This window comes from Oscarella lobularis, chromosome 6, assembly GCF_947507565.1.
Source record: "Oscarella lobularis chromosome 6, ooOscLobu1.1, whole genome shotgun sequence".
Lineage (NCBI taxonomy): Eukaryota > Metazoa > Porifera > Homoscleromorpha > Homosclerophorida > Oscarellidae > Oscarella > Oscarella lobularis.
In genome coordinates this window covers 795642-817167 of record NC_089180.1, presented here as the reverse complement: position 1 = coordinate 817167, position 21526 = coordinate 795642, and the positions used below count along the sequence as shown (strand labels likewise).

General features: G+C 45.3%; 4 protein-coding genes and 2 long non-coding RNA genes across 9 annotated transcripts; 3 read left to right on the top strand and 3 right to left on the bottom strand.

Moving 5' to 3' along the window:
• Positions 1-12: 12 nt before the first annotated feature.
• Positions 13-717, bottom strand: LOC136188124 (uncharacterized). Of its 2 annotated transcripts, XR_010670128.1 has the most exons (3): positions 600-717; positions 383-524; positions 13-312 (listed from the first exon to the last, which is right to left on the bottom strand). It is a non-coding gene; the product is annotated as an uncharacterized lncRNA (long non-coding RNA). The 2 variants fall into 2 exon arrangements; XR_010670127.1 differs by lacking the exon at positions 383-524 and having other exon boundaries at positions 13-248.
• A 354-nt stretch (positions 718-1071) lies between these two features.
• LOC136188058 (octapeptide-repeat protein T2-like) lies at positions 1072-3972 on the top strand. The gene is made up of 3 exons (XM_065975785.1): positions 1072-2984; positions 3032-3322; positions 3371-3972. The coding sequence occupies exons 1-2, from the start codon at positions 2630-2632 to the stop codon at positions 3163-3165; spliced, it is 489 nt and encodes a 162-aa protein (XP_065831857.1). The 5' UTR covers positions 1072-2629; the 3' UTR covers positions 3166-3322; positions 3371-3972.
• A 3275-nt stretch (positions 3973-7247) lies between these two features.
• Positions 7248-9863, top strand: LOC136188490 (uncharacterized). Its single transcript, XM_065976227.1, has 5 exons — positions 7248-7380; positions 7739-7821; positions 7877-7986; positions 8052-8228; positions 8288-9863. Exons 2-5 carry the CDS (start codon positions 7799-7801, stop codon positions 9622-9624), a joined length of 1647 nt encoding a protein of 548 aa, XP_065832299.1. The 5' UTR covers positions 7248-7380; positions 7739-7798; the 3' UTR covers positions 9625-9863.
• Positions 9864-11342: 1479 nt separating this feature from the next.
• Positions 11343-16272, top strand: LOC136188545 (kinetochore protein Nuf2-like). Of its 3 annotated transcripts, XM_065976279.1 has the most exons (23): positions 11343-11368; positions 11583-11657; positions 11730-11844; positions 11899-12002; positions 12057-12159; positions 12214-12315; positions 12373-12460; positions 13634-13786; positions 13840-13908; positions 13976-14052; positions 14103-14170; positions 14227-14254; positions 14311-14380; positions 14441-14514; positions 14568-14661; positions 14716-14778; positions 14825-14914; positions 14990-15106; positions 15172-15315; positions 15384-15490; positions 15541-15628; positions 15689-15763; positions 15823-16272. In XM_065976279.1, exons 8-23 carry the CDS (start codon positions 13643-13645, stop codon positions 15898-15900), a joined length of 1386 nt encoding a protein of 461 aa, XP_065832351.1. In that variant the 5' UTR covers positions 11343-11368; positions 11583-11657; positions 11730-11844; positions 11899-12002; positions 12057-12159; positions 12214-12315; positions 12373-12460; positions 13634-13642; the 3' UTR covers positions 15901-16272. The 3 variants fall into 3 exon arrangements, with proteins under 3 accessions (XP_065832351.1, XP_065832352.1, XP_065832353.1); XM_065976280.1 differs by lacking the exons at positions 11343-11368; positions 11583-11657 and having other exon boundaries at positions 11670-11844; XM_065976281.1 differs by lacking the exons at positions 11343-11368; positions 11583-11657; positions 11730-11844; ... (2 more) ...; positions 12214-12315; positions 12373-12460 and adding an exon at positions 12819-13371.
• Positions 16273-18233: 1961 nt separating this feature from the next.
• On the bottom strand, positions 18234-19012 carry LOC136188414 (uncharacterized). Its single transcript, XM_065976158.1, has 6 exons — positions 19006-19012; positions 18841-18947; positions 18691-18782; positions 18613-18639; positions 18489-18563; positions 18234-18434 (listed from the first exon to the last, which is right to left on the bottom strand). Exons 2-6 carry the CDS (start codon positions 18908-18910, stop codon positions 18234-18236), a joined length of 465 nt encoding a protein of 154 aa, XP_065832230.1. The 5' UTR covers positions 18911-18947; positions 19006-19012.
• A 73-nt stretch (positions 19013-19085) lies between these two features.
• On the bottom strand, positions 19086-19478 carry LOC136188085 (uncharacterized). The gene is made up of 3 exons (XR_010670104.1): positions 19430-19478; positions 19275-19374; positions 19086-19224 (listed from the first exon to the last, which is right to left on the bottom strand). It is a non-coding gene; the product is annotated as an uncharacterized lncRNA (long non-coding RNA).
• Between the last annotated feature and the right edge of the window lie 2048 nt (positions 19479-21526).

Here is a 21526-nt window from a genome sequence, read left to right as displayed (position 1 = left end):
CGAGGCTATGGGGCGGCTAAAAAATAAAATAATAAAGAGCATTCGTTTCACAATAGAACGGAGGCGAAAAACGAGATAGTGCGCGAGTGGATGAATTCGCCGCCCGCGCTACGAAACACTGACAGAAGAGTTTCGATTCTTTCGAAAGCTAAAATTCCTCTTATTCATTCCAATCTTACATTAGAGACAGTAGAGTCGCGATGGTCAAACGGAAAGAGTAGAAGACACGTGACGAGTGTTGACTGGCCCTTCAGAAATTGTCTTATTTAGAAAATCAGCGAGTTTTTGAGCACACTTTTCTGTGTGTCCCAACTAAGACATAGACGTCCATATTATCCATATTAATAGAGCACTTGCGTTTGACGTCACAAATCCCACGTACCCGTATTTCCGCAGGGCAAACGCGATAAGTAACCACCTTTTTTACGTGCGTACAGAACTTCGCCATGAATGAATGAAACCTTTTTTTGGTAACGCGATTTCATATCGTCGGGGAGAGACTACTAGCCACACTAAAATTTGCCCTGCGGAAATACGGGTTTGGGCATAAATACGTCATTTCGTGACGTAATCGCAAGTGCTCTATACGCAATTCTCACATCGTTTCGTTTCGACTTCTCTTGTCGCTTTCAATCGAGCGTCGGTTTGCGAGGCGACGACGCGTGCTCTCGTAAAATAGAGAACCTGCTCCGACCGAATTGACCCGCTGCGTTGGGAAGGGATGTCGCTCTACTCGCGCGCATGCTCACGTTTTTCCCCGAACACCAGGGCGCGCGCGGGCGAAGCCCGCGCGCGCCCTGGTGGGAGGGGCTCTCAAACGTGATCGCCCAAAAACCAAAGTGTTTGTCTGTCGGTATACACTGACGTCACAATCGCACTTAGACCAATCACGCACACAGGTGCCTTTATGACATCACGTTCATTGTGATGTCATACTCTCCACCAAAAAGTGACGTCACAGTATAGAGTAACCCCGGATCGTTATTGGACGCCGTGCACTTAGTAAAACCATAGTTCCCCGAACACCAGGGCGCGCGCGGGCGAAGCCCGCGCGCGCCCTGGTGTGAGGGGCTCTCAAACGTGATCGCCCAAAAACCAAAGTGTTTGTCTGTCGGTATACACTGACGTCACAATCGCACTTAGACCAATCACGCACACAGGTGCCTTTATGACATCCACGTTCATTGTGATGTCATACTCTCCCGTATTTTGAACAAAATGTACATAAAATTGCGACGTCACAGTAGATAGGAACCCTGGATTGTGTTCAAAACTTTTCAGGAAGGAGTAGGCATATTATACAGGCTACATTATCGAGGATAAATACAGTGCCAATCAGCATAAACTTCCAAAATCTAAAGCTCGCTATATCGCTGTAAATTTCGCGTACGAGGCTTTTGAGCGCATCGCCAGATTCAGGAAAGCCTAAACTATTTTTTGGGGTGGGTCGCGGAATCATAGAACGCAGTTAGTTTCTTAGCCAATAGAAAGGAGCACTTTAATCACGTGCAATAACGTCACAAAGGAGTGACGCCAACAGGCGGTATCTCGAAAAAAGCAAAAAACGCCGAGAAATTCTTTCTACAACTCGCATAGGACGCATTATGTACTAACAAAGTAATTGTCATTCACGAAATCTAAAACGGACCCTCGTAATGCCGAAAATCGAGACGATTTTCTGTCTAAAACTGGTGCGCGCGCTAGGCCATAATTAGCAAATTCTTTTGGCGTTCGAATCTCAAAAACGAAGCCAAATTTGAGAAATCCCTATTATGAAAAGTTAGATCTACCCTTTCCCTACGCATCAGTTAAAAAAAATTCGAACTATAGGGTACGCTGAGATAGAAAAATCGCGAAAACGAGAAGGACTTATTTGGAGAAAAATTGCTCTACCGAGAAAACGATCGCATAAATCGCAAATCGCTATTATGAAAATTTAGATAAACTAATAAGATGCAGAAAACGATAGGCGGGGTTTGGCGCGATGCTCATAGGAAGCCAAAAAATCGCAAAGCCCAAAACGACGCACAAACTGCGACATCATTTTTTTCTGACGAACGGGTGAAGCGATTTAGTTCGCTTTTTTGCTAAAATGCTTGCGTAAAGTGTCTTTTTTTTGAATTACGGGTACAGAAACCCCAAAAGTTAAAAGAATTTAAATTTCGTGAGGATTAGCGCGCGAGAGTCATTTTGGAAGTTTATGCTGATTGGCACTGTACTATTAAACATAACGGGCACATAGCAATGAGCTTTATCAGTAACATTCATAAAGGGAACGCAGTAAAGGAGCACGTTGGGTTTGTCGTGCTGCGAGCGCAGCTCGCAGCACGCAAACCCAACTGCGAGCTGATAATGGGCCTCGTGACACGATCACCCAAAGGGGCAGAGGTTGGGGTTAGGAGAGGTATAGCCCTGTGTCACGCTTACATAAGAGGTCAAATTGTAGACTTTTGCCAAAAATAAAGCATGCCAACTCACGTGGTTAGGCAGTGCGATGCAGAGTATGCAAAAAGGCTTTACAAAAATTAGAGTAATAAGAATGCGCTGGGGGTGTTCGGGGATCCCATGATGGTTCACGAAAGGCCATCATTATCTAGTTCAACTCATAAACGGTCGAGCGGAGCGTGAAATGGACGACCTAACCCAAAATTTCGACGCGATGGAAATAGCGAAAAAAGCGATAGCACGAGCTGAAGCGGCCGAACGAGAAGCTGAAGCCGAACGAGCCGAACGAGCAAAGGCCGAACGAGAAGCTGAAGCCGAACGAGCCGGACGAGTAAAGGCCGAACGAGAAGCTGAAACCCGACGAGCCGAAGCTGAAGCCGAACGAGCCGGACGAGCAAAGGCCGAACGAGAAGCTGAAGACGAACGAGCCGGACGAGTAAAGGCCGAACGAAAAGCTGAAGACGCGGAACGACAAATTGAAGCCGAACGAGCAAAAGGTGCTGGAAAGGACGAAGAGCAGATCGAAGATGGCGCCCGAGGTCAGTTTATTTATTTTATTTTTTTTTATGCTATGGCGCAATTCTAGAATGGAAGATTATTGACAATCCCACTCACCTTAAAGCAAGCTGGGACGAAAATGTCAGTCTTCGTTTTCGTTGTTCAGGGTCAAACGTCCGTTACCAATGGATCCACAATAGTGAATACGACGACGAAGAATAGAGAGAAAAAGTATTGGAAAGATGTGAAACAAGGTAACGATTCCACACTGAATTTGATTTTGCGGAGGCGGGAAGACTTCGGATGGTATCGCTGCATTGCCCTGAGAAACGACCAATCGAAAAAACTCACTTCCAATGATGTTGAAATTAAGTGTTCGGTATGATAATGGCATAATTTATGTGTCTTCATTAGCTAATTCTTTTAGGATACGCTTATGTCGCCAGGGGATGTATCAACTAAGGATCATAACGTATTTTCTGAGAATTTCCTAACTGGATCCAAGTTTGCTGCCTCATACTCGGATGCATTTCTTCCATTCTTTTTGGACGACAACGACGATTCAGAGCTTGACTTGCTCTCCGCTGACTGTCTTGTCCATGTAGACTTTGATGCCAGTGATAACGACATCAGCAAATCTCTCAGCGAAGTCTTTTCTCGATGGCTGATAAGTCATGGTCTGGATTTCAGTATTGAAACAGACGCTCAGGATCAAGCTGGCAAAGGCCTAGGTACTGTGTCTTTCGACGTGGGCGGATCTTCGACCAGAGCTGATGTCACTTTTCGCCTTAAAAGCAACAAGGCAGTCCGTATTGGCACAGGCGAAGTGAAAACACGCCTTTGTAAAGGAGATCCTGTTTTTCAATTTCTTCAATACCAGTACATCATACGACGCTTCCTTTCTGCCAGTGATTGCCCTCTTGCCGCCGTTGAGGGCTACTTTCCCTGCTTTGGCTTTACATTTCAAAGAAATCTGCTATCAATTTTTGCAACTATTGTTGTTTATGATGAAAATGAAGGCGACCCATTCATACATGTACACCAAATAACGAAAACGAAGATGGCGTACACACACCTGGCGTCTGTCCTCTGTGACGTCCTTAATAAAGTTCAAGTGGCTCGTGTGCTTGGAAAGTGGCTTGAAGGACTGAAGAGGCTGGTGGCTGTCTATGAAGGGAACGATCTGATGATGTATCCTTCTGTCACTAGCTACAAAAACGGTTCGATGCGTTCGTTTAAATACGAGAAGTGCTATAAAGGAATGACTTTCAAGGCTAAAGAAAAAGGAAGTGGCGAGAAGGAGAAATCAATTGTCGTCAAGTTCACCGCTTTGCAATACGGTGAAAAGGCACATGCTCATTTGTCTAAGCTCGATCCACCTCTCGCACCAAGACTGCTTTGCGTTGATAAGCACGCGGGAAAGACAATGATAGTCATGGACGAAGTTTCAGACGCTTCTCCCCTTTCTGAACTCCCAGACAATTACCTGGAGGAACATAAGGCTGCAGTGATCGACGCTCTGGAAGTCGCAATGAAATCTTTGGGTTCCACTGACTTTGTTCACGGAGACCTTAGAAGACCAAACATCATGTACAACGAGAATACTCAACGCATTACGTTGATTGATTTTGAGCTGGCTGGAAAGGAAGGAGAAGTTTTCTATCCGCTGGAAATGAGAACGGGCATTGGATGGTCAAAAGCAGTCGAAGACAAATTGTGCGTCATGAAAACCACGAAGATTCCGGTGACGATTACGAAGGAAGATGATGCCTCCAATCTTCAGAACGTTATTGACGAACTCAATAAACTTTGAACTTATGCATGTTAATTAAATTATCCTCTTATGATGCCTACCTCCTTCAGCGCAAGCATCATAACGGGAACGCGTGTGCTTGAGAGTACACGCAAAGCGCTGGCGCGAATCCTAGACGTACTATGGGTAGGGTCGATCAAGTGGCTATTTTGATATGTCTCTGTCTCTCTGCCTTGAGAGCTTTCTGAGAGGTGCTGATGAGAAGAGCGAGATCCTGTTCTTCTTCGGCATAGCGCATTAGGTTAACGTAAACGAGTTTCTTGATACGCGCATTCGTACTTCGACACGACGTTCTTCACGACGGCGCGGAAAAGAGCGGAGACGTTTCGGCCTTAGAGATGCGTCACGTGACCACGCTTTCGCTTCGCCCGCTTACTCCTATGATTCGCTTCATCGATTCGAGTTTTTGGCCGTCCTTGTTGCCGTCGAGCATCTTCTTTAGCTCTTCCAATCTAGAACAAACGACTGGGGTCTCGTCTCGACGCTGCATGCCAGACCCTCGCTCGGGGAGGGTCTGGCATCCAAACATCTATGTCCAGACTCTATATTTATAGCTCCGGTCCAGACTAGCGGTTATTCGCACGAGCTCGCATTGACTGATCAAAAGCCTCCCGTCTTGTCGCGATCGACATCGTCCGTAGCGACACTAAACGACCCTTCATTCTTTATTTTTATTTTCTTCCCTAATTAATGCGGTAGTACATTATTGGTTTTTTTTCTAGGGGTGTCGGCAGGACATGCTGCGGAGTCCACTGGGACACAGGGTTAGTATGCCTAAGTCGTCAGTCAAGGTGCTCTCCTAACGTCATTTTCATTGTCGTAGACTGAAGTTGGTTCAAGTTGCGGGAACAGCAATTATGAAGAAACGTGGGGAAATTTTTCTGGAGGGACGTGGCTCAATTCACAGGAGGGGAATTATCAAGAGGGGAACTATTAGATAAGTGCCTCATATGCGTATTGTAAGGGGAAACGGTATGGAAAGGGTGAGGTGAGTGCATTGGTGGAGGGGTTGGTTTTCCTATTCCGCCGACTTCGCCGCCGCCGACGTGTATTCGCTTCGCGTTCGGATGGAGACGCGCCACGTCGGCGACGAGTCGTTTGGCTAGCGCCGCTGAATCGGAATGCCACTAACGTCACGTCGCGCGGGTTCGTGCTTCAGCACGAATCCCAAGTGACCGAACGTACAGTATGAACGAGCGGTATGAGGTCGAGATCGAGAGAATTCGCTTTCGCGACGAGGCGTAGTCTGTACGATTTCCGCTTCCGTGTAAGCGTCGGCGCGACGGAGAAGGGAAAGATCGCCGGAGTACGGGCCGAGCCGCTTAAGAAAGGGAAGAAGAAAGACTAGATGGGACATTGTCGGCGGGGCCCCAAGTGCACGAATGGGGACTCACTAGTCAGGTGACCTGACCCTTCACGTGACCCGGGGAGAAGGGTCAGGTCAAACGCCCTATGTCGAAGTGTTGCCGTAGGAATCCGGAAGCCCCAATTATCCACTTAGCTTGATTGTGACGTAATTGACCACACGGTCGACCAGCACACGATACATGGCTTTGGAGTTGTATCTAGGCTGCGGCGAATGCACGACTTTTGAACCTTCGTCGACGCGCAGCGAGCTTGATATTTGGAAGGTAATCGTCGATCGTCGGGATAGACGTTTTCGATGAGAAGCTTCGCAGCTGAGAAGTCGATTGCTTTTTCTATCGCCGCGTTCGATAAAGGTCCCTTCTTTCGAGGCTCAGAGATCACGTGCCAGCGAGTACTACGTAATTAATTTGATAACGACGTCACAGAGGTCTCGGCCTGTGATTGGGCCGCACTGTACAGTGCGGCGGCAACAGTTAGACATAGGCCTGACCCTTCTCCCCGAGTCACGTGAAGGGTCAGGTCACCTGACTAGGGACTCACTGGTTCGAGAGGTCACGTGGCTAATCTTATTACGTCTATATACAGCTTGGAACACGTCACGCGCAGCAAAAACGGAGCAAAAGCGGAAAGAAGAGAAGGGCGAAGAACGCAGCGAGATAATTAGCACCGTAGGGAAATGGGGCCCCCGCAATGGGGTAGACGAATGGAAATGAGGCCCCTCGTTGGGAAGAAACGAAGGCTCAACATCAACAACGACAAAGGTAAGAAAACGCCCACCAAAGAGACGCGATCACACAGAAACATCACCGGGCCCCGCGCACCGCGAAAACCCGGCGAAAAAGCAAAAGAAACGCTCGGCTGTCGCTCTCCTCGCCTCTACGTACCGCTCGGTCTATAAACACGAAGTCGTTGCGCGGCGCGAAAATTCCGATAAACAGCAAAAACGCGAAGATAACTGCAGAAAAACCTTTTCAGCGCTGCCTTAGCCTTTTAATAATTAAACAAGTTCCTAATGGGGTTTGTCTAAAAATTTCCTGCTCGAAATCAGCCAGTTTCACCATAGATGTAATTACATCTAGTTAGATCATAGATGATCTCTCATACATCTATGGTTAGATACCGCTGCTCACTGCGCATGCGCCAGTTGGGGACTTCCCACAAGTCATTGTGCGCTCGAATCTCTTCGGCTGAGTTCGGCACCGCTCCAATCGGACGATCCTGGTTCTGGTGACGATCTAAAAGCTTTCAATCGGCAGGTGAGAGAGCCGAAGCGTCGTAGCTTTTTGATTTTGCCACCACTCAGCCGCCGCCACCGCCGCCGCTTTCCCTCACACTTACACCTTTTCCTTGACGGACTTATTGCGACTTGCCGCCGGAGAATGCATGTTGGGGGCCCGCGCGGCGGGCGGGGATCGTTTTACGTACTAGGGAAACGAACTAGGCAAACGATCTCCGCCGCCGCTGATTGTTGAACGTCACATGATGAATATATAATATGACACGCCTGCTCCCCGGCGACATTGTAACCCATACGTCGTCTAGAGTGTCACGTGACTTGTTCAAAGTTTTGTTGGGAAAGAATAGTAATGTCACTAATGTGTTTTTTATCATTAGCTTAATTAATTAATAGAGAGTGTGTGTGCGGCCCGGGCCGTTGAATTAAAAGAATTCGAAATGCTTTTGTCTCGTTTGAATCAGTATGTATTTGTAAAGTGGATTGATCCAATGTATCTATTGATTCGTTTGTTACAGTACTTTGAGCAACGGGCTTCTTCTCAAGGGCGGCTGCGGCTGGAGTAGTGCAAAGCAACGTCTCTCACTACCAATTGGAAGACTTTTTGCTGAAAATGGCAAAAAAAATGGTAGAAACGTTTCCAGCGGTATCAGGAGATGCCGCCACCGCTCAACTCTTTGTTGACCCTCCCAGGTAGCGGCTCTAATGAACGGCCTCCATTGAAATTTCAGCGATGGAAAGACATATGGGCAAATATGAAAGGCAGAAACTTTTTGAGCGGTATCAGGACGCTTTTCAACTTTTCGTTGACCTTCCCAGCTAGTGGCTCTAATAGACTGCTTCAATTGAAAGACTTTGTGTCACGAAATGGTATTTGCTAGGAAGTAGATGTTAAAAAATCCCCTAACCCACCCCTTTCATTAATGTAGCAAAGACTTCGATCCTCCTCGCTTCGGCTGCGGGATACTTTCTCTATTGCTGTGGAAGAATTTTGTATTTTGAAAAACGTCTCTCTTCGACTACCAATAAGAAGTTGTCCCCCATTGCCAATGAAGATTACGTTGATCGAACGGAAGAGAAAGCGAGACTCAGAGAACTGATCATGAGCCCTTTCTCCCCCTCGTCATATTTTCATGTTTACATTGGGCCTCACCGAGCAGGAAAATCGCGTGCAATGATGGAAGTAGTCGATGAGTTGCGCAAGGAAGGAGTCAAGGGTGTTCATTACGTCACTGCAGAGCAGCCACTTTATAAGTGTCTTGCTAAAGCCTTCTCCATGGATCAACCTGCAGTCATGCATGGCCTTTTAAATGCGGTCCCTAACTTAATAAGGAAGGCATTTGCCAAAGAGCAAGCGCCTGAAATTTCTCTTAGTGAAGTAACCCACCGTTTGGGTGAATCAGCGAGGGAATATGCAAACGGTCGAGTGACGACGATCATCATTGACGGGGTCAACAAACTCGTTCCTCTTCCTCCGTCTGATCTTCGAGGGCCGGAGGAACTTCGCAAGTTACTTGATAGGGCTAAAGACCACGCAGATGATGGCGTGATTCACTGGATACTGGTTGATTCCAGTGGGGTGGCTCTCGATGTAATGAGGTCAGTGAGCAGTTCATCTCGCCTTAAACTGGTATTTTCACGTGACGTCAGCGAGGAGGAGGCCAAGGAGTTTCTGAAGAAACGATTTGAAGCAGCAGGAAAAAAGTTTGATGCCGATGACGTGTACAAGTGCGTGACCGGTGGAAGAATTGACCTGCTGAAGAATGCAGCTAACGCCGTTAAAGAAAAGCCTAAGTGGACGTCGAAGGAAGGAGGAGGACTCAAAGCAGCTTTGAAGCGTCTTTTTGGAATAGCCGCTCCCCCTAAGCCGGCCCGTGAAAGCGTAGCTAAAGCAATTACAACAAAAGAAGAGCTGTTTAAGTCAGTCTTGTCTGTGCCCAATGATGATTTAGCCAAAGTCTTTTCTGTTTGGCCGAGAATTGAGAAATCCGAACCCGCTCAAGAGTTTCAGTATCGAATTCTTCGTCTTCTCGCCGAGAATTCAAAGGGATTCGAAAAGGCCACTGAATTGCGAGATCGAGCGGGACAGGATGACTTCAAAGCCAAAGGGGTCGATTGTGATGCAGCAATACGTCAACTGCTCAAACGCGATCTTCTTCGATACGTAAATCTTGGTGAGCTTGAATTACATAGTAATGCAATCAAGTACATCGTCCTCAATGAAGGACATCCTTTGAAGAGCGGCGGCGATGACGAGAAAAAGTGACTACTTCATTTTTTGTAGTCAATGTTGATTCTTTGTTTCCGTCTTGTTCCTCGTCCTCAATGTTGTCTGTGGTCTTGAGTGCAGTAACCCTGTTTTTTTTTTTTGGTGTCGGAGAAACATGTTTTTACGCGACAGGGCATCCGGGTTTGCTGATACTGGTGCTATTTTTTTGTTTCGAATTCAATGTGCTCCTTTGGCGAGCGTTCGCTCTCGTTCGAATGGCTCCTGTTTTGTTTAGACGTGCGTTTTATCCTTGCGCGATCGAGTTCTGAAGGTCCGTCGCGCATGGGAATTTTTGGTTCCGCGATCGCGTTCTAGACCGTTCTAGACTACAGTATAGAGGTTATCCATATCGCCGTGGCTACAGTTACGCCACCGTAAACGGGCTCCTTTTTGTCACGATTGCGTACCCGCTGGCGCAAGGATTGTCCGCTGGGGGACGCAGCCCTTTCCGGGCCACGGCCCCGTTCTTTCGACGCGCTCTCTGTAGCTAGTTAAACTTAGGCTTTATTGACGTCTGCCTAGCTACTCTCCTGGTCACCAGTTTGGCCAGAACTGGAGGCTGGAGCCCCTCCTCTAATATTCGCTAATAACCTCCTGACGTCACTACCACGCCTCGTAACATGAACACTTACGTCACTACACTGACAGCCCGTATATAGAAGATTTAAGGGTGAGGTAATTGTAGGGGTGAGGTAATTTCTATGGTTCTGTAGTGTTAGGGAGGTGTAGAGTGGTTTGTAGGAGGGTTTTTATAGGAGGGGTCGACAAAAGGTTTAGTAACCATGGCAACGGTTAGTTTAGAGGAATCCCTAGTGGTAGATCTCCGGAAAGGGAGATTGGAAGCCCGATTCGTGCTTTGAGTTTAAAGTTATGGTTGGTTAAAGGGGTATTGGTAGGGAAAAATCTTTTAAGATTTTTAGTTACCAGGGAAACGTGGGGATTTGTTAGGGGAGTTGTGGAATGCAATTCTACTATGCGTGGCCCCCACTGAAAAAAATCCCAAGTGGTTTCAGTGAGTTTCTACGAAGTTATGCAGAATTTCATTTTTCTAAAAATCGCTTAAAATCAATAAGTTGCGGGATTAGTGTTACGTTTGGCCCGTTATGTTTGTATTATACATCAATGGAGAGCGCTTTTGGAGCTCTATCTAAAATCCTGTGGATGACGTCATTGGGTGTAATCTCTATTTATTATTAAGGAATTCGTGTTTTTGTGAACTGTCAACTAATACCCGTTATTTTGTATAGTAGATTAGAAGGATTGACAATTGTTTTACTGGTGTTTTGTAGATAATTTTATGTAGTTTAATATGGGTGTAGGGTCTGGTGGGCGTATTTGAGGTTTGACGTCATAAAATCGCGTTTTTTTGCATGTCGACGTTTAACGTTTCAACGAGCTTTTTCGCTGTTTTAAATGCCATCTATTGTAATAAGAATAGTGTGTTATACGTATTTGGCGGTGTAGGAAGTAGTCTTTGAGGAATTCGCGTAAGTTCTCGAAATTCGCGCTGTGGCTATCCGGGGTTCCGCGTATACGGGAGTACTATGTTCATTCATCGCTACAGAACCGCGGGCGAAGGGGACGACAAGAGAGGGGATCGACTATCGCGAAGGGTAAATTATGTGTTTGTGTGTCATTTAACCCAGTGCGTTTCAGTTTCGGGGCTCCATACGCGTTCGAAGGGTTTTACTACTCTTTTTCTCTGTTCTCTACGCGGTTCTTAGGATTCCAGCGTTTTGCGGTGAGGTTTGGGACGTGTTTGAGAGACTGTTTCGGCTGCGCGTTGGGGATTGGGGGCCCGAAGGGGGAAAAAATGGTTTTCTCGCGATTCTTGTAGTTTTGAGCAGTGTTTACTACGCGATTAGGTTTTAGAGCACGGTTTCGTGCATGGTTGTCTTAGTATTTCTCTATAAATCTGTTGTTGCGAAGGGGTTATTTCTTTCTTTCGTTTTTAGGGGGACGATTGTGTGACAAGGGAATTTGGAACAGTCCGGGAGGGGAGGAGCGTTTATCACTCTTTTTTAGATACGGTATGGTTTTAAGAGGATAAATAATGTTATGTTATATATGATTATCTAATCTTTTATTTCTCTTTTTTATAGTGTCATTCTTAATCAGGGGTGCTATCAGATAAGTGCATTGCACTCTCACATGGTATAGGGGCTTTGGTTTGTGTGTGTTTATAGGGGGGAGGTCAAGAGTGATCAATAGCCTGAGGTATAGGAAGTAGATTTATTTTTAGCGTTTGTATTCATTTTATTTTGTTTATAGATAAGGAGATACAATAGGGAGAGAAAGGATAAGGACAGACAAGGACAAGGGGAAGGGACTGGCTATTGGAAAGGAAGAAGAAAGAGCAGGCAAATGATCGATCGGTGTGGGGAATGGATTTATTTTTAACTTTTGTATTTATTTTATTTTGTTTATAGATAGGGAGATACACTAGGGAGAGAAAGGATAAGGATATACGAGGACAAGGAGAGGGAATGGCAATTGGAGAGGAAGGAGAAAGAGCAAGCAAGGGATCGATCGGTATGGGGAATAGATTTATTTTTAGCCTCTGTATTTATTTTACTTTGTTTATAGATAGGGAGATACAATAGGGAGAGAAAGGATAAGGACAAACTAGGACAAAGGGAAGGGAACGTCGACAGGACAAGGAGGATCGGAGCCAAATAGGAGTCGATGGTATAGGATATAGTTTTTTTTTTCCTTTTTTTGAACTATTCAATTTCTTTTATCTAGGGCGCTTAGTTGAATGGGAGAGGAGAAGGACGGTATGCGCGAAGAATAGGAAAAAGATCGATGAAAAGATAAATGAAGGATCAATTGTGTAAGATATAGATTAGGGGTAGGTTAAGGATTAGGGGTTAGATTAGGATTAGGGGTAGAATTAGGATTAGGATTAGGATTACAGGTGCGAGGTGATAGGGAGACCTCGTCGCGTATATGTATGAGGTTTTCAATTTGGGCGACTTCAGCAACATGTCATTCAATTTGGTCGAGGGCGATACGCCGACTCGCTAACGTTGTTGACTCAATGTCAACAGGCGTTTATTCGGTGGAGATGGCGTGTGCGTGCAAATGCTGTTAGGGGGCCCCACCTCGTAAAAGTGCCACAGCGGGGACGAACGTTCGAGAGGAAGTGGAAGAATTGCGATCGAGATTCGTGGGGGGGGGGGGGGGGGGGGGGATCGCGAAGCCGCTAAGGGGGTCCTTCTAATAGGATCGCGATTCTTCTGTTTCGGGGACTCCCTAATTCGATAGGGGCCCTGCAAGTCGTTTCATTTCGGCTTTGCACACATGATTGATGTCAGAAGGAAAGGAAAGAGAGGCCTTTAGGCCATCCTGCGCTCAAAATAAACCACGCCCTCGCATTCGCACTAAAGCAAACAGCAACGGACCACACGCACTCCCGATCCCTTTTCTATGCGTCATACAACATAAAAACATCGTTTCGATGAAGGATACGAGAGTGAGGATCGCGCGCGCGAGGTTTCGAGCGCTCAAAAAACGGGCGAGTCGACTCGACGCCTTTTTGTTGTGAAAGTCAGCGTGTCGAAAAACGCCGGAATAAAAAATAAACGAACGCATCGGTCTATCGATACATAACGGTCGAATTGGCTTGCCAACGTGACGTAAATTGGAGCGGTTTTAGACAGGGGCCGTCGAAGACGTAGCCAGGACCAATCGTTTACGATCGATAATAAGGCTTCCGACGTGCACGCCCCTCAAAATGCTAATGTAAGTTCTTTTCGAGTTTAGCCCGGCCCCCTTGTTCTTTAGTTCGCCGCGGGCGTGCAGCCCGCGATAAGAAGCTCCCCAAAACCGCCGTCGAACGAAACAAGCGCGCGTGGGTTTATTTAGGAGATAGGTAGCCCAACACACATGCATTTGGCATCCATATATACACTAATAGATGCAGTCCCTGCGCGGCCCGTCCTCGGAGATGTCGATGCATTTTCGCGCGCATGAGAGATTAGATAAAACTATCGCGCATGCCTAGAGAACGCTGATGGAAGCTACGATGGAAGGAGGCGCAATGACCACATGCTTTCCGTTGCTCAAGTCGCAAGAAATTCACGTCTTCTTGAAGTCTTCATTCGAGAAGGTTGGGAAGTCGTTCCACCCTTCAATGGCGGACATCGAATCTCCAACCGTAAGCGCGATCCATGGAATGGGCTCGCCGGAGTCCCATCTTCGCTTTTGCAGACGCGCAGCGTTACTCGTCTATTCGCCGAACTCTTCGAGCTGGTCGTAGGATGCCCAATGTCGGGGCAGGTACAGTAACGGTTTTTTTTTCATCTTCGCGTTGGCACGACGGGCGCGCTCTCGCCTTTGCGCGCAGATACCTTTCGTCGAAAATCTCGAACACCCCGAATTGTATCAAGAGAGTTTGATGAAATTGACGTTTCTCAAAGACGTGTACGGTTCACAGTGTTTAGTCTTCTCGATGCCTTTCAAAAATTTTTTAGGCGGAAATTGGTTTCTGCTGCGAGAATTTCTCCTGATACCATTAGTATCGAAGATCTGTGGAGTCCAAGTGCGTACTAATAGCTCTTTTGTCTCTCGCTTCGTTGAGCATTGCATCGCCGTTAGACAGGAAAGGTCTCTGTTACATTTTGAGGTGCCTTGACATGAAAAAAGCAATGGATTAATTATCAAAGACGATTTCTATTCTAGTGGTATTGTGAACTTTTTGAAATTTTGCGAGCAATACAACGAGGATCAAGATGAAGTACAGGGAACTCTTGTACGTTATTCTAATTTGAAAACGGCGAGGGTGGTGTCGAATATCATTGTTTTGTTTTAGAATGCGAAAGAGGAAGAGCTGCAGTTACTTAGAGCGTGGAAAGAAAAGCTGAAGGAGAGAGTTGGGGCACTCAAGTAAATAATTCGTTAGTTAACGCATTTTCGCGAATTCATTCTAATTTTTTTAGAAGTTTGAGAAAAAGGGATGAAGCACGGCGAGCTGAAATTGTTGAAGAGAATGAAGCTCTCGGCGCAAAAATGGCAGCATTGAATGAAGAACATGTGTCCCAGTTGCTAGGCTACGAAAAGAGTCCTTAATTAACGTCTATCCTATAGGTGGCCCTTGTTACCAAGAGAGACAAAATGAAGACGGAAATTCAGGAGAACGTTGACATGGAGGTTTGACTATAAAGAAAGATTTCAGTATTCACTTTTTTTCGTTTAGGCTGACATGAAGGTCATGCTGATGGAAGCCAAGGAAGAGATTGAATCGTTGTCGTCTCGCGTCGTTTCTTCCCCGGACCGCGTCAAAGATGTAAGCTGATGGGATTGCTAATGGGATGGCGCCTGGGCGAGAAGGTCAATCGTGCGCGCGATTGGGTGGGTACAGGAGATCGAGCAAATGAAGCAGAAGCAGTTTGTCCTCCTCAAGAGAAGACAGGAAGACGACCAGAAGATTCGCGAAGTGACCAACAGCGTGCAGTTTATGGAGCAGATTGCCCATCAGGTTCGCGCACATTCATCGAATCTTCTCCTCTCATTACAATTTTTTTGATTATTATACGCTTACAGGTGAATGCGAAGTGTCTTACGCTGATGAGAGGCGTCAAGGAGAGAGAGCAGGATAGATCGGCTCAGCAGCAAATGTTGAACGATTTGGAGGAAAGGGAAGCGACGTTGAAATTAGACCACAAGAAGTCCATTGGTGATGATGAGGTTTGTTGATTATGGTACTACTGTACACAAAAGCGAGAATATCTGAAGTCGCGTTTTTTTCTATACAGCACAGTCGACGAAATGTTGACGCGTTGAAAAGGAGAAAGGCTCAGCTGGAGGCGCAAGTCGACATGAGAATGATGGCGGATAAAAAAGAAAAAGATCAATATTCCGAGTTAGTGTGCGTTTCGTTTAGAGACAGAGAGTGAACCGGGTTTGTTGAAGGGAGCTCGCTGGACTGAAAACTGTGAAGAAAATGAATCAGAAACGAATTGACGAGCTCAAATTGGAAAGCGAAAAACTGAAAAGAGAGGTGCACCAGAGACTAGATATGAGAAATCAATTTAGATTCATAAATGAGTTGATACCCTAGCGTAAGGAAGACTATGAAGGGCATCAAAGATCAAAAGAGAAGGCAAAGAAAACACTTGAAGAAGCAGTAAAAGAGGTCAGTGCGTACTGATTGCTTTGACTTTGCACCACACCACTATCTTGTGTCTTTGAAAGGTGGTTGCAGTTATTCATAAGGAAAGAGACAGATACGTGGCCACTGGGCAGGAAATAGAAGGATTTAAGAAGCACTGAATCAAAGTAGTTTATGTTTTAGCCTAAGGCATCATGTGTATTGGTGTTAGCATTCACTCCCTGTCCCCCAAAAAAATCTCGCGGACTCTTGCCCATTAGCGTGCGATAGATGATGACGCAACGTGCTGCCCGACATCAACTGTTTTGATGACAACGCCGCTATTTACTAAGACACCACAGTGGCCTATTTCCTCAAGAGAATCTACTCATCATTTTCAGCTTCACTCCAGCCTACAGATGTTGTGAATATGCAGTGGGACGAAATGAAAGAAATTGTACCTGAAAAGCTGCACAACAAAGATGAGACTATGTGACAAAAGACAATTTAGTCTTAACGCAAAAACGTTTTCTGTTTTGCTCCGAATACCTTTCGAACCCTCTCTGCACTATTATAGATTGTAAATAGTGCGAAACCTTGATTTTAAATAAGTAATTATGACGTCAATATTGTAATCCACAGTGATATGGTAGCGCGCTTGACTCATTTTATAGATAGATAGATAGATAGATAGATGTTTTATTTTAGTACGGAAAAACCATTAGCTCAGAGGCCAATCTTCCTGGTACCGTACATTAACTAGAGATAAATTAAGCCACTAAAATTAAATATATCAATTTTCAGAATTATAAAGTTTAAGTCGGATTTTAAAAGCTGCCAAATTCTTTATTCCTCTTAAATCAGAAGGCAGCGAGTTCCATAATTTCTGCGCACGATAGGCCGTCGATCTTTTCCAAGCCTCAGTTCGAGGCCTATCAACGCAAACACCAGATGACGATAACCTAGTGCCGTGATTAGAGTTTGAAATCGCCTTAAAAAAGCGCCCAATCAAAGGGGAAGACGCTGAAAATAAGGCTCGATGAGCAAATTGGCCAAGCTGAAAGCAGTGCCGGGACGAATAGGATCGCAGACGATACTTTGAAAAAAGATGTTTCAAGCCACCTGCAGCATCAGTGCGATCACGGTAAGTTAGGCCTTCCAGAACCCTTAAATATCTCTTTTCAACCCTCAACAGACGATTGTGGATGCCAGCCGATCCATTACTCCAGACAACAGAGCCATAATCAAGACCCGGCTGGATGACAGACTTCACCAGAGCCAAGCGAGCCTTGTCTGAAAGCAGACGATGGCAGCGGTAGAACATTCCTAAATTACGACCAGCTTTACCCATGACAGTCGAGACATGATCTTTCCAACTAAGATTAGCATCAAAGATAATGCCAAGATATCTTGCTGAACTAGCCGAAGACACAACTTCAGAGCCAATCCTGATGGAAGGAGAGCCAGCTGATTTTTTCCGAAAAGGAGGGTACATGACAAAATCCGATTTTCGGCCATTCAGAGTCATAGAATTTTCTTTATACCAGTTTGACACAGAATCCACCTCTGACTGAAGAACTGACAAAACTTCAGCCTCAGAATTCTGACTCGAGTATATGCAGGCATCGTCAGCATACAAAATGATGGATGAACGATTTGAAATGCAATCCGGCAGCCCGCCCGTAAAAAAGTTGAATAGCAGCGGACCGAGCTTTGATCCTTGAGGAACACCCCTCCAAATTGTACATTTTCGCGACGAGCAGCCTGCCACCTGGACAACTTGAAGCCTATTCGACATGTAGGACGTTAGCCACTTAAGAGCAATGCCGTTAACACCCTTAAGGGAGAGTTTGCGAAGCAGAAGGTCATGATCAACTGTGTCAAAGGCTTTTCGCACATCCAGAAAAACCGAGCCTGACCAGGAGCCATTATCCTTTGACTTAGCTAGATCACATGCTAGGATAGAAGCAGCATCTTGAGTTGACCTATTTCTAAAACCAAATTGACAGTCCGGAAGTAATGCATTATCCTCAAAGTAACAACTGAGATTCCTAAAAACAAACTCGGCAGCAAAGAAACTGGCCGATAATTTGCAGGATCAGAACGTGGACCTGATTTATAAACTGGTGACACCTTGGCACACTTCCAATCTTCCGGGAAGACACCAGTGGAAAGAGAGTTGTTAAATAGTGATGATAGCGAAGACGAAATAGCAGGAGCACCAAGGTAAATCTACTAAATTTGTTTCAAAAACCTCTAGCGGTGCTACGCTCAAATTGCGTAGAATAAGTACTGTAATATACTTAATTTAGATAAGAATGTTATTCCCGCTTCTGCTTCTGCAATTTGCTTGGAAGGTATACCGAGAGAAGCAGAGAAATGAGGAACACGGCAGAAATAAAATAAAAAACCAAATGATAATCAAGAAGAAATTCTATATGGCCCTTTCCCCCGCTGATAGACCACGCAAAAAGTGAGCCTCCAACAGACGGAGCGACCGACCTAAAAGAAGAGGTTATGAAGGCAAAATTCGGTCAATATATTGTAACGTTGCCTGGCGACGGCCGCTAGTGAAACGGCAAGGCCATTGATGGCACCGGCTTGACGTTTCGGTACAGAATTGTTGATAAATATCGCTATCATGACATAGGCGACGTTGATAGATAATCTCATCATGAAAAGAGTAATGAAGAGGACTATCCATAGAGGAATACGACTATAACGTGGAGATATAGAGACGCGGAGGAGTATCTCAGTATCATGAACTTGCCTTTCTATGGAAGATACTGCAGGTTGAAACGCCATGAAGAACGTGTACACAGGCAATGCATGTGACGTAAAACGTCTGCTAACACGTGGTCAATATTCCATTTATTGTCAACAAATGATCTTACCGTCAGAGAGCCCAGTTTGTTTTCCAGCTGGAAAAGAACGACGTTCAGCTTAGATTACGCTAATCGCTTTCTTTTTACTTTGTGTGTGAGGTGAATTTGAAGAGGGACGGTTACACAAGCTAAAACTGCTTGAAAAAGTCCAATGTCTTTTTCACTGAAACCAAGACCCCCTAATAAATTACGTTAGACTATAAATGTAGATTGTTTTCCTCTAAGTCTGAGGCTGACCTCTATATTTCTTCGTTGCCATCCACAGGCTTGCCAGTTCGTCCGAACCAACCACGGAAAAGGCGAACATGCAGTAGGTAGCAACAGCTAATTTTGTTTCCTTCACTCTATAAAAACGGCACGTATTCACGCTAGGGTGTGGGCACAATTTGATTCTCCTGTTACTTTAGCAGATTCCACACAGTTGTCTTTGCTACTTGGTCATTGAATCTGTCTAGTTCTTCTTGCTTTTCCGTGCGTGAAAATTTAATCTCGACGTCATTGGACTCCACTGAAAACGCCACCATTGGTTCAGCGAGTTCGTCTATAGCTACTGGAGCTTTATCAGCATTTTTATCAGTATAGAGCACAGCTATGCTCTCCTTGTCAAACAAGTAAGAGCCTCTAAGACGTAACTCTTAAGAACAGATCTACTGACGATGGTCCTCATGTACCTCGTCTCAGGCAAAAAGAAATAAATTATAACGAGACCGATTAGGAGTAGAAAAACAGACGCAGCCGATGGCAGAAAATAAGGAAACGTTTCGAGGAATCCTACCAAGAAAGTATTGTGATAATCGGTGTATTTATTATAATCCATTTTAATCACCTTTGGGGAAAACTTCAGGGTACTGCCGAACCGGTTCAGCCAAGAGCCCGCCAATGGCCGGTCCGATTAGAAGTCCCACGCCCCAGGCCGTCGTTACATAAGCCAATCTTTTCGCCTGGTTATTGTCATCTGAGACGTCGGCTATGCACGCTTTGGATACACTCAGTACACATAAAAGAAGCCAAAAATTAAATTAGAAGTAGAATAAACACGCAAACATTTTCAAGGGCAGGCATTTATATGTCAGGGACCCTTGGCAATTTTTGAGTTGCATTTAAAAAAAAACAGAAGACTGGAGTTTCAAGTTAATTAACTTCAATTATTTTCCATACCGTTGCTTGCTCCGCTTAGAACTCTCGTTACGATCGCCCATGCCAAGCCCAAATTCGTGTTGGTGAATGCAAAGAGGAAGGTGAAGATAGTCAGCGTGCTCCTACTGATAAGAATAGTCACCCGACGTCCTCTCTTATCCGCCAGGGTGCCCCAGTAGTAGCTAGAGAAGTTGAGCACTCGTTTGGGTTTATTAGAGTACTATGCTACTATGCTCTTACCATCCCAAGAAAAGACCAAGAAAATAAACAGAAGCCACGAGCCCAGCATTCCTAGAGAAAAAAGATGATACAGCAGTTCATAGAAGAGGCGCGTGAGCGAATAAACGTTAAATCAAAGATATAGTTTCTTTTTCTAAAAATTCCTTGGACACTTGTGGGGACTAGTAATTGTAGGTGTAGGTGCAGTGGCACGGCGAATGTCAGTTACCCCATGAACAAGCAACGGTTCGATCTCTACTTACCTGGCAAGACGGAGTCTTTACTGGCCTTATGAAAAAGGCTTGTAAGGTGATTGTTACGAATAGACGAATAGTTTGTGTGTGCCGAGCTCAATGGGTGCGTACAGATGAATAACACGCAAACGTGGCTCTGCCTCGATAGCCCAGGTTCGTCTGCGTGGACAGGATGCATTGAGCACGTTCTTAACAAAGAAAGGGTTGGTAGACGACTAAGAAATCTGACAAGTAGAGTAGGTATTTTATCTAGATTTTGAGACTCGGTGACGGATCGCAGGTTCCAGTTCCGATCAACGTGAAAATTCTGTTGGAATTGTCGGATCTTCAACACGTGTCTCCTTCTCTTTTAATGAAAACTGTGAGGCCACCTGATATTTTTGAAGCTTGTCAGCTATTGAAAGGATACATACCTAGGGCATTATCTTTTTTGATGACGGCACTTTGGGTTGGAAACCCCAAGCGGATGCTTGGCTGTCAAGTAGAAGCAATCAAGAGCAGAAAGCAAGTCATAGAGAGACTTATAAATGAGACGATCTTTTTTCTCGCAGGTTATTGGGCCGTTGATTGGTAATTTCGTAGATACGATCTCTTACTTTGTTCAGCAGGAGTGCAGGTTGATTACTTTGATTTTTATAGTTCTTAGACACCTCTGATTTTCTCTTTAGTGCTATGGTGAAGGTCTGCGAAACCGGTATGTTTCAAACGTGCCTCTCATTTTTGACGTCACTTCTCGACGTAAATAAACCAAGCGATTCTGCCAGAATTTATACTCTTTCATTAGAATTATTCTGAGACGGGAGAAACATTTGACGAATTGCACGTAGAGAGATTATTTGTTTTTTCGATCGTGTGGTCTTTTGGAGGCCTTCTGGACGGAAAGGACGCACTTAGATTCAGCAGCGTTCTCAAGAAGCTGACAAAAAGGTTTGTGAAAATGCCAAAATATTTACTCAATTGATTGGCTGGCGCAGCTTTCCGGACGACGATCCGTCTAATCCAATATCGGTCTATGACTACTACGTCGACGAGTCCGGCGAATTCAATTCATGGCAAATTCGGTCATAATGATTATTTCACTCAAGCGGTGACGTAATACACTTTCTTTTAGACCTCAGCTGGTGCCCTCTTCAGTGAACGTTGATCAATTTGGAGACGTTTTCGTGGAAACCACCGAAGCTGTACACTTAGAGGTTTTTATAGATTTTGTCGATCGTTTATAATCCTTTTTAGGTTCGAACGGCATTTTTGGTTGATCTCGCGCGATTCTCCAAGAGAAGCGTGCTATTGGTGGGACCTCCTGGCGTCGGAAA

What these genes read in the sequence shown, in the direction of transcription:
- LOC136188058 (XM_065975785.1), top strand. Translation starts at nt 2,630, where the DNA reads ATGGACGACCTAACCCAAAATTTCGACGCGATGGAAATAGCGAAAAAA. An exon ending in GATCGAAGATGGCGCCCGAG is followed by an intron (nt 2,985 to 3,031) that starts GTCAGTTTATTT and finishes GCGCAATTCTAG; the next exon opens with AATGGAAGATTATTGACAAT.
- LOC136188490 (XM_065976227.1), top strand. Translation starts at nt 7,799, where the DNA reads ATGCTTTTGTCTCGTTTGAATCA. An exon ending in CTTTTGTCTCGTTTGAATCA is followed by an intron (nt 7,822 to 7,876) that starts GTATGTATTTGT and finishes CGTTTGTTACAG; the next exon opens with TACTTTGAGCAACGGGCTTC. An exon ending in AGACTTTGTGTCACGAAATG is followed by an intron (nt 8,229 to 8,287) that starts GTATTTGCTAGG and finishes TCATTAATGTAG; the next exon opens with CAAAGACTTCGATCCTCCTC.
- LOC136188545 (XM_065976279.1), top strand. Translation starts at nt 13,643, where the DNA reads ATGGAAGCTACGATGGAAGGAGGCGCAATGACCACATGCTTTCCGTTG. An exon ending in CGGACATCGAATCTCCAACC is followed by an intron (nt 13,787 to 13,839) that starts GTAAGCGCGATC and finishes TCGCTTTTGCAG; the next exon opens with ACGCGCAGCGTTACTCGTCT. An exon ending in GGTCTCTGTTACATTTTGAG is followed by an intron (nt 14,255 to 14,310) that starts GTGCCTTGACAT and finishes TTTCTATTCTAG; the next exon opens with TGGTATTGTGAACTTTTTGA.
- LOC136188414 (XM_065976158.1), bottom strand. Translation starts at nt 18,910, where the DNA reads ATGTTCGCCTTTTCCGTGGTTGGTTCGGACGAACTGGCAAGCCTGTGG. An exon ending in ACAAACTGGGCTCTCTGACG is followed by an intron (nt 18,564 to 18,612) that starts GTAAGATCATTT and finishes ACGTGTTAGCAG; the next exon opens with ACGTTTTACGTCACATGCAT. An exon ending in GCAGTATCTTCCATAGAAAG is followed by an intron (nt 18,435 to 18,488) that starts GCAAGTTCATGA and finishes TCCACGTTATAG; the next exon opens with TCGTATTCCTCTATGGATAG.